This window comes from Patagioenas fasciata, chromosome 4, assembly GCF_037038585.1.
Source record: "Patagioenas fasciata isolate bPatFas1 chromosome 4, bPatFas1.hap1, whole genome shotgun sequence".
Lineage (NCBI taxonomy): Eukaryota > Metazoa > Chordata > Aves > Columbiformes > Columbidae > Patagioenas > Patagioenas fasciata.
The window spans coordinates 39,441,187-39,452,228 of NC_092523.1; the positions used below are offsets into that span (position 1 = coordinate 39,441,187).

General features: G+C 39.5%; 1 protein-coding gene across 2 annotated transcripts; it reads left to right on the forward strand.

Annotated features, from left to right (window-relative positions):
* The first annotated feature begins 2,442 nt into the window (after nucleotides 1-2,442).
* SCRG1 (stimulator of chondrogenesis 1) lies at nucleotides 2,443-10,333 on the forward strand. Of its 2 annotated transcripts, none has more exons than XM_071807703.1 (3): nucleotides 2,443-2,519; nucleotides 7,163-7,413; nucleotides 8,909-10,333. In XM_071807703.1, exons 2-3 carry the CDS (start codon nucleotides 7,178-7,180, stop codon nucleotides 8,961-8,963), a joined length of 291 nt encoding a protein of 96 aa, XP_071663804.1. In that variant the 5' UTR covers nucleotides 2,443-2,519; nucleotides 7,163-7,177; the 3' UTR covers nucleotides 8,964-10,333. The 2 variants fall into 2 exon arrangements, with proteins under 2 accessions (XP_071663804.1, XP_065693719.2); XM_065837647.2 differs by lacking the exon at nucleotides 2,443-2,519 and adding an exon at nucleotides 6,777-6,890.
* The last annotated feature ends 709 nt before the right edge of the window (nucleotides 10,334-11,042 follow it).

Here is an 11,042-nt window from a genome sequence, read left to right on the forward strand (position 1 = left end):
GGGCTGGCACCCCGCCAGCCTGTGCCAGACACCGGCTGCTGAGCTCGCTGGGGACACAGCACTGGAGGAAAGAGACAGAAGGAAACCAAAAATAAAGAAAGGGCCACTGGGGCTGGAGACAGAGGGTGAGGTAGAGTCAGTATAGAAAGGGATATTTAGTATAGAAAGAGATATTGAGGGCAAGGAGCTAGGGGCAGAGTAGAGAAAGGGGAAAGGAAGTAAGATGTGGAATTGCTGCTTTGCACTTCGCTTTCTCACACTGCAGGTATTCCTGTCCTTCAATGCATTTTCCTATAAACTCCCTCGCTTTTCACACCTTAAAGACATGTTCCTACAGCAGCCTTCTCCTACCTCCTCTTGAATTGCATTTTCCTATCAAAATTCCTTAAAACTTTTGCTTCCTTCAAGTCCCAGTTCGCTTCCCAGTCTCTACTCTGAATCAGCATCATGAAGGAGAAAATTTCCTCCTGTTCCTGAATGTTTCCAGTGACTGAAAACATCATACATGAAGCTATGGAGGGAGAGGAAAAAAAATCACCAGTGAAACATCAGTGTTGTTAGAACTGGCTTTTCTCAAATTGCAGTAGGACACTTGCTGAAGAAAACTATCCCTCACACACTTCACTTCATAAACAAAACTGTCAGTTCACTATACTGCCGTCCAAACAGGGCTCTCCCAATATGTTCTGGAAACACAAGGTACTCCCTGGAAAATACAAGAGAACCTAAACAGGCAGCAAGGGAATAAATCTAATACACTTTTATTACATCTTCTGATTAAACCTTCAAATTATTCATACCAAAACGTATTTGCTGTTAACTGAAAAAGGATCCAAATTCAGAGCATCAGCACAATATGGTCTCATTCCTTCCTCTAAGTTTTATCCCTGCTTACAGCCGGGATCCTGCTGATTTCCATCCGCACCAGGCTCCCAGTCTCCTCCCGCATCAGAGTGCTGCCCTGGAATGCTGTGTTCCCCAGAGGCATTAGGATAATCTTGTTTAAGGCACAGACTGCTGTGGGCAGGATCCATGCTAGAAAATAATTTCTGTAGAAAAGCAGAGCCCGTGCTGGGCATTTTGTCACCCTGAAAAGGCAAGAATGTCCTGTTCTGACAGCAGCTGCCTGTAGCTACCTCCTCCCTCCCCTTTTAAGTTGCCATGCCCATAACAGCAGCAGGAAAAAAAACATCCTGCCTGACTTTTCTAATCTGAAATAGAGGTAGAGGTACAACTGTGCATCCTGCTCTCTGCTGCCCCAGCTGCCCTTTTTCAGGGTAGAGGGGGGCTACCCTGCTGGGTAGGGCCATCAATGAGTATGTAGGTGGGCTCAGTTTCAAGATGCTTATAAGCATCTGTGCTCCCTGCCTACTCTCCTTGCTGAGGCAGCAGAAGATGTGACATGCACCTCTTCAGAGACCTAAGTTTACTTCTGGTATATTGGCCTGAATGATAAATCCAACTGGACAAGCACCAAGATATCCAATTGCAAATTGAGGCAAATGAGCAGAGGTACTTTTTTGCACTCCTAACAAACCTCTGTACTGTAATAGAAGCAGCCCAACAGATAAACACTTACAAAGCAACACCAGAATCAAAACAATACAGACTAGCAAGCATAAAAATTACAGTTCAACAGCTAAGCTGCAACCATATTTCTCTATCCAATTAGCAAAATAGAATGGCCATAACAGAACGAGGTCACACACTTTACCCCCATGACTATTTACTCATTAATATACAATATACTTCAATTTAAGAACCTCATTATGTGTTTTTGTGATACCCAATCATTTTATTAGCTGTATTAGTCTAAAATAACTTCATCTGAAATACTGTCCAATGTGGTGCTTTAGGTCCTGATTAAATGTTTGGTCACTAAGGAACTCAAGGCATGGCATCATTGTACTCTGTATTAGCAGTCGGGTAAAAGTAATTACAGTTTCTTTATTATTTCAGTTTAAAAAAAAAAAGGAAGAATCCCAAAATCAGGAATTAAAGGATTGCAGGAGATTTTTGTTAAGGTCTGTTCTTCCCATCCAAAGCAGAATAAGGCATCTGTCCAGTAACCACGTTCTTCTGCCTGTGCAACACTGTCAGCTCACTCCTTCCCACTCCCCCCAGCCTGCTCATGCTCTGCAGCAAGACAGAGTTATTCCACAGCGTGTTTCCTATTCCTCCATTCTGGATGTTATGCTTTGCTCTCTGAGGTTGTTCTCCTCACTGAACCCTGGATGAACTAATCATTTCCTGCTGGAAAAGATGCGCTCATTTTTTCTGCCCTGGTCTAGGTTGGCAGTGACTGAAAGAGACAGCTCTGGAAGCCCATCCTCTGGCCCCTCGCTGGAGAAGAGAGCAGTCAGTCACAGATAGAAGTCAGGACAAACAAAGGGCTGTTTGTAGAGCACCTCCCGTCATCCCTCCCTCTTTCTTGTCCCAGCAAGCTCTCACTCTATCTGGGTACATCTAAAAAGGCAGAGCTGTCAAGAAAGTGAAAGGGAGCGAAGCAGAAGAGAAAGGTATGTCTTGCTCTGGAAATTATCCTTGCACACTTGTTCTGCTGATGCTAGTTACAGAGTATAGAATTAGAAATATACGGGATTGTACAGGACAAGATTTGGAAGATGCAGATACATCATATGCAAGAGACCTTATTCAAGACAGATAACACTCTCACGATCCAGCTAATTATTTTACTACCTTGCTCTTCATCAACGTTGGATGCTACATATTAACATCTGAAGTCACAAAACATACTATATATTGCCTTCCAGTGCTCGATAACATCACAAAATTGGAGAGAAGTGTGTTCATAATTAATTGCTGTCTTCAAGAAAACCAAATAGGTCTTAATGAGAACTCAGTTTCTGGGAAGAATCATGGTATTGATGGTAATTACAAAGCAGTAATTCACTGAACTCATTCTCAGTGAACTAGCTGCTGTCCTTACAATACACCAACTGTTCAGGCAAAATAGATTTGAAGGAATTTTATTTTTTTTTTGTATGGAAAAAAACTTATTCATAATAATATCAGTTATGCAGCTCTTGTGTAATGATTTCTTATGAATGCACTGATAAACCTAACTATTACACACTAACACAACTAAGCATTCTACAGGTGTTTCCAAAATAGAAACTTGACAACCAAACAATAAAATACATTTTATTTTGAATAGTTCTTGAACTCAATGTGTATTAAGAAGCAAATATATATATCAAACTTGTTTCCTTTTAGGTGCAACTTAACCCAGCACATGCCACTGGGACAGAATGCAAAAGATCATACAACAAAAGTGTATCATTTAATGTATTCCTTGTTTTCAAGATTAGGCAATTAGACATGAAGCCTGCTTAATTACCCTGAAGGGTATATTAAATGGTTGATAGACCAAATTGTAAATATTTTATATTTTCCCAAACATGCAGGATCTCTAGGGGTGCTGAAATACACATTTCATGCAATTTCTCAGTTTTCTCTATTTCTATCCGCTATTTCTAACACCTGAGCTTCTACTAATATCACGTGACCTTTAAAGGGCATCACTTCTCATGAAATATTACCCTGTTGTTCTCCATCAACAAGACTGAAATTTGGACTTTTCTCTTAAGTCTTTTCTGACTGCCTCTGCATCTAGCAGATCCAAAGACTATATGGTACCAAATTGCCTGGCAGGATAGTTGAAAAACCCTCAGCTGAATGAGCGGGACAGCACTGATCCCAGACTCACTGTGCGTATTCCCAAACCAACTGTTTTCCTTTACATAAAATTCCAAATTATTTCAAAGCATTTGTTATGCCAGCTACACTTGGTCTCAAACTTTACTTACGTCAAAGTAGCCACAGTGATTCATTGAAAAAAAATCCATGCAAATGCAAAGAGCTCATTTTAACTATTTTTAGATGGGTTTAGTCCCGCTAGAATTTGAAATTATATGATTTCTATAGAGCAGTCTGGTCAGACTTAGCATGGTTGGCATTGTTACCTTTCTGGAAGGTTTTATAAAATCATGTAAGAGGGTGCTTATTCACAATGGGTTGAGTCACCTTAGTGATTGGAAAAATTAATCACATTTCCCTGATTTGTTTTATGAGAAAAGACTGTTTCATTAGTATGCAAAAGCAAAGAAGGTCTTTGACGTGTATTTTGAAATAAACATGCACATACTAGGCTCTGTTCTTTACCTAGGCAATCAGTGACACACCATCATCTGTGCAATCTTATTCAGGAAAAGTAGTTGCAGCAGTTTGTCAGAAAAAGACACTGTATCTGAGAGGTCTGCTGAGTTATCAGCACCAATACTGTGCAGGGAGCTGATGGGACACTTCAGGTCCTTGGCAGTCTTTCATCTGCAAATAGGGAACATTCTCTCACAGGAATGGAATAACCTTTTGAAGAAAGGTCTTTTGACTAAAAGTTTCCTTTTGGTTACGATCTAGGGAAAAACAACAACAACCACCACCACCACACAAACAAACAAGCAAACAAAAAAAAAAACAACAAAAACCCCGAAATATTTAAGCAGAAATAAAATTATAGTAGAATAAATATTTTTCTTCCTGAATAACAGCAATGCTGAGCATTGTAAGATGCATAACTGACCTGTCAGTGAAGCTGTCTATGCATAGTTCATCAGCATATTGACTTTGCTAATATTGATTTTGGCAGTCATCTACGTAAGTCTTCTCAATTGCGCACTATAGCAATATCCTGCTACATTTCAAGGCAAGTAGTGAGTTACTTACCTTAAATAGTAGGTTGCAACTTCTGAATCCAGCAGTTTGACAGTCTATAGAGAATCTGCCCTTTTTCAGGACAGAATGAGTTCCTATGAATTTTGAGCAGACAGGCAGCTGGCAACAGATTCAAACGAGCATTCTGGCTGAAGTCCAGGTATGGAAAGATCACACAAATTATTAGGAATTAAAAAAAAAAAAAGTACACAAGAGTAAGATATGATGAATGCCCCAGCCTCACGGGCAGAAATTACAGAATAATCCAGTCACAGGAAACAAAGGCATAAAGCCTGTTTCCTAAATGTCTCTTTCATGGAAATTTTCTTCCATTAAATACATAACTAATTAAGCTTAATTATGTGAACAGAAGAATATTAAATTGTATTTCTTGACATTGGTATTTATCGAGGCATGGTATAAACAAACTTGTTTTCTTTGAGCATTAGACTTCTCTGAGCAGAACCCTCGTAACTGCAGTGTTTATACTCCTACAAAATAAAACCGTTATTATAACAACACAGAATCTTTACTTTAGTCTAAAAAACAACACCGGGCAAAGTCAGAACAATGTTTGCTTCATTTGAGAAGTAGTTCTGAGGTCTAAAACGAATGAAGACAGTAGGTTATTCAATATTGCACTCTAAGGTAATTAAAAAATAGATCCCCAAGTCTCCATTACTAGTAGTTTATAGGAGTCTCCTGCTCAAAAGTTCACATACAAGTTCATTGAAAATAAGAGGAATCATTCAATGAATTTTCCGTCTCCAACAGGAGTTTAAAAATACGCAAGAGCTTATTTTCACTTCAGTCATGTTCTTTGATATAACGTCCACATTTTAATACTTTATTTGGCTACTGGTATTCAAAAAACAATTTTGCACTAAATCTTATGGAAAAATATAATCAAAGAGCATCAAGGTGTAGTACTTTACCCCTAATATGGATCCAAATCCCCAGATTTTCTTATAGTCTCTAGTATGTCATTAATTGGTTGAAAAAACGGAAGATCAGAAAGATAGCTATGGTGGTGACATAACTATCCAGGAAAAATTACGACAAAATACAGTAAACTTCTACATTTAGTAGCTTACTGTTCGTTTCTCAATTGTGACCTGAAGAGTTTTACAAAGCAATCCAAGTGGGACTCTGTTAGTTGACTTCCATAGCTGGCATGCTGATGTTTGTTTTTTTTTTCTTATTGAGGTAATAGCTCTGCCACCTTAATGTGGCTTTGACCAGACATTGCCTTATGCCTAGTTAATTTTGGGTTAGTCTAGAGCCCTCTATTCTGCAGCCACACAAGACTAGAACCACCCCACGGTGATGTGGTGTCAGGAGGCTAAATCTAAAGTGCTAACACGATGAAGGGCAGCAAAGTCTTCCCCAAGGGGCACTCAGGAAGAGCTCACTGGGTAGAGCTGGCCATTGCTTTAAGGTACTTTTCAGCGCAGAATTCGTATTTGAATTCAATAAGGTATCAGACCCCCTCCATTCAAGCATGAGAAAGGTGAAAAACACTCTCTTGTCTAAATCAATAAAGCCTAGGTTGAAACATTGTTCAAAATGCTAATTTAAAAGTAAATGCAAGTTCAAGGGTCTTATCCAAAGTTTTGTGGCATGGTCAGTCACTGTGCAAAGCAGCACTGAATAGCAGAGCTAGCATCAAATACAGATGACAGAAAGCCTAGTTACCAGTAGCAGAGGTTTGCAAGGATTTGTCCCATATTTTAGAAAGCAGCATCAATTTAGCCATAATGGCCTCCTGTAGCAAGACTAGGCTAAGCAGTACGCAGTTCTAAAAAAAAAATTAGAAAAGAGAAAATTGTTCGCAGCGCTGTATTGCTGTAACACACCAGAGCTGGCTCTCCTGACAGGGGCACCTGGCAGCACCGCCGAGAGCTGCAGCCTCCTTTGCTGTTTAATGCTTCAGTTTCTCAAGCACTCCATTACAGAGGATTCAATCAGCAGTTTTTTCCACAGCTTCGATGGGAAAAAATACTATTAATTTTGTGTGAGTGACTCCTGTTTTGACAGGCAAAATGGCCAGGAAGGCAAGGAAACACACCTGGACATTCTGCCCTGGTTTGGTAGCAATCGATACGTTCACTTACACCACAGAGAGAACATTGCCAGCTCAAAGCAATTTTCTCAAGGTGAGAGGCCAAAGAAACAACAAAATTGCCAGCAACAGAAGCCTCAATTCCCAATGAAAGGATTCCCAAGGTTGTACAGAAAGTAATGAATATAAATTCTGCTACAATATTATTTACCTCCTAGGAGAAAACACTCTCCGGCACTCAGGCTCAAACCTCCATAACTTCACAGGAAAGAAAAATGCAAGCCAGAAAGCAAATTGAGGGAAAAGATCTGTTGAATGGCTATAGCTGTGTCACGTACCTCATTCTTCTTTAAAACTCTACTGCAGGAAGCTTCGCAAAAAATGAAGATGGTCTCAGCACTGCTTCTGCTGAGCACCCTCCTGGGTGCCCCCGCGATGCCTTCCCGGCGTCCCTCATGTTACAAGAGGGCCCTCAAAGGCCACAACTGTCACAACATCCCTGAAGGCACCGAGAACCTTCGACAAATCAATGAAGGTTTGCAAGACCACTTTTGGGAAGGGAAGGGCTGCGAGGTGATCTGTTACTGCAGCTGGAATGAATTGCTCTGCTGCCCCAAGTAAGACCCGCTCCTTTCATACACACTTGTACACTTCTATACGACCATCCATTATATTTCCACTGTTTTACAGTTTCCACTGCAGGAAATAAGCTATCATTTTAAAATAAATGCACCACTTCAGATGGTTTGAAACTATATCGAGATATAGCAAATTACCTGATCTGCTGCCAGTTTTCAGCTTTTGTTTTTCAGGGACTCACCTAGGACCTGCTCAGCATATTTTGCAAACCTGTATATCCTATTACAGAGGAATTCAGCATTTAAATCACCCAACTTTTTATCTAAACTAAGTGTGAGAACTACATCAAATCCTTATTCACAGCAATGAAGATGTTTTCAGGACCATAAAAAAACCCATTTGATTTCTGTTCCACAGTAAAGAACCGTATTGCTATTCTAAGGCATACGCAAATACGTCAGTTGAATATATTATTGTGTAAAAACAGCTGTTTAAAGTAGGAAAGCAAATGGGGGAAACAGAGTTCACAAACGCCTGCAAGGGAGGGAAAAGATATAGCCCTAGAATATTGACACATCCCTAGCTCGCTGGCACTGCTGACAAAGCTGAACAGTGAAGTTCTCACTGAACATCATTTTTTTGGTTTTGTTGTTTTACAGAAAAAATGTACATACCAACAAAATTAATACTGAGTTACTAAACCCCACAAGTCCATATGGATTTGAAGTAATAAAATGTATTAAGAGGTACTATTTAATTCAGCTTTCCAGTGAAATCTTTAATTCAGGAAATTTAGATTAAAAATATCAACATTTCAAAACTTACTAATACTTCAGGGACACCAAAATGTGACGGTATTATGCAGGCATGCAAAAACAACTTTTTATGCATCCTTGTCTTACCACCCAGGTTTCTCAAGCCACCTAAAATCCAATAAAAGGCAACTTTTCATAATTCCCATAGGGCACTAGATTTGAACCAAGTGGGAATGACTTCTAAAGCTAGAAACCTCACATTCAAACTGAGAGCAGGGTTTAAACAGGTGATATTTCACTCTCCCTAAAACCAGATACGATACACTCACCCCGAAGCACACTTTGGGTTTCCAGTTTCAACCTTCCAGCAGCCTAATAAAGCCTCCTTGATACAAATACATAAGGAGGTCTTCCTATAACTGTCTTCAGGTACAGAAGACCTACTTCGCAGGTCTGCTCTCAGGACAAATTGCACTAAACAGTGCAGGCACATACTGAAGCTCTTTATTTTTAAAATGTGATGTATTTGGTAAGTTTACTTTCTCAAAGCTAAAATAGGGGGGTGAAGTCCTGCCACTTCGATCAGAGGTAGAAATGCAGTATCTTCATCCAGACCTGCAGTTGCATTTGAATTGCTGGAAAGGCACCCCTCAAACACAGTAATCCCACATTTATCCCACCATAAGCTAAAAAAAATCCACAATTGGAAATGCATGCCATGTTGAAGTTTTGATAAACCAATGATCTAATTGTTTAAATATCTGGTGGTATCTTTCAGGGATATTTTCTTCGGACCAAAGATATCTTTTGTGATCTCCTGCAATAGTCAGTGATGGACATCAAGTCTGTGAAGACAACAGACATCATTCTACAATAACGTAATAATGCTTTCAAGGAGGAAAACAAAACCACTACCAACAGAAAACCCCACCTTCCTTTCTGACCACAATACAGTGCCTCTTTTTATAATGTAGAAAAAATTCCTTTCTGTATGTTTTTAGTCTCGAATATGTGAGTTCTCCTTTCAAATTTGGTAGCTGACTTGATTTCCATAATGGTGTAAAAGACTGCACAAGCTTTTGATGCATCTCCCAGCAAAAAGCCTAACCCTTGCTACTCAGCACATTCTCAGTTAGTTTGGATAAAGAAAGTTCAAGCCTAAGCCTTCACACCATTAGGAACGTGACTCTCTTAGCAAACTACCACTGTGCAGCTTCTTATTGCCCTATTGCCATCACACAGTTAATGCTGGTTAGAGCTGAAGCTACTCAGTCCCTGGCACTCCTGCTGACAGGCTCCCACATTAAGATGCCCATAGGCATCTTAGAATACATGCACATACAAAAGGCAAACTTTCATCATTCGTATTTTAAAATCTACTAGCAAAAGTCAAAACTCCCATTAACAGTACTAACGCACACTTAAGTCTTAATTATGTCTAACTGGTCATCTGTATTAACTATGGAATTTGTAAAAACCTTAAATTGCTTAATCGTAACACTAAATATTTAAAACACTAGAACAGATACAATAGTATATATATTTATAAGGGAAAACATCTAAGGAGGATGTGACTGATGCAAAGTCTGTTAAGACAACATAAAAATCTGCACATAGGCAGCTTTTTTCATCAAGCCTTGTTGGAAATACAGTACCCCAGAATTAAGTCAAAATGTTGGGATTATTTTTAGGCTAGCTCTGCAAGGAACTAGATAGTGAAGTAAAGACAAAGAGGTATCTCAAAATAGTAGAAGTAATCATCTTAATGTTTAAGACTTATCATGATCTAGGCTATATATACACAGGCACCTCTCAATACTGATTGCAGTACAACAACAACAGAAAAAAGCCAAAAATGTATGTCCCTTTGTAAGTTAAAGAAAAGTCATCTAACAAGCCAGGCTTACAAACAGTAAGCCTGGCTTATTGTCTTACTTATAAAGACTCTTATAGCTAGCAAGTCAGTCACATGGAAGGTGTGTAGTACTGAAGCAACTATTTAGTCTTCCACTCAGAAAGTGTCCTGTTCATCTAATCTTAACACCGTTGCATCACAGAAATTGCTAACACCAGTTTCCCAGACATTTCACATGCAGTACAAAATATCACCATAATTGTTTTTCTTCCTCTGTTAGTAATTGAAGGTTGGCTACTGGGGGAGGGAGGTGATTATACATAGCTAATAATAAATGTTTCAAGTAAATCTGTGTGTACTATTTTTGCCAAGTAATTCTTAGGTTACTGACTGTTAAACAAACAATTTGTGTCACCAGGCTTTTTAAGCCTGGTTTGTGTAATTATTCCTGAGTCATTCGGGCTTCCCACCAAATCACCAATTAAGGGTAAAAAAAACTCCATAAATCTGGCAACCCACAGTCAAAATATCCAAAGTCAGCACTCTGCTAAGAAAACATATGGTATCGGCTCTTGTGCAAAATCTTCTATAAGCTTCTAGCAGTAATAAGGGCACATAACTTCTGTTAGTTATGCCATCCAGTTTCTACATGAATCATGGTGCATATGCCTGGCATTTACAGCCTTCCAAAGAAGCAGTAGCAAAAAATTTAAGGTGGATGCAAATTCGGGTAGTAAAGTTAGTAGGTGGTTTTCAGTTATGTTCCTTCCACCACTCCTGGTTAAGAAAAATCCATAACCCACTGGAGAAAAACTTTGCCACTTTCCACATGCAGCAGGACAGGGTCATTTAGGCTACTACTTTAAGACTGATTTCCCATAGAAACTTGGCTTGTGTTTCTCTTCCCGCTCTCCTCTTCTCCCAAAGCTGCTTCTACAGGTCCTGCCAGGCCTCAGTGAGAACATTCGGCCCAGTCACGCACTCAAGAGACAAAAACTTTATCCTTTGGATACCCTATCCACAGCCAGGTTCCCTGGCTGAATATGTGCAAAGAATA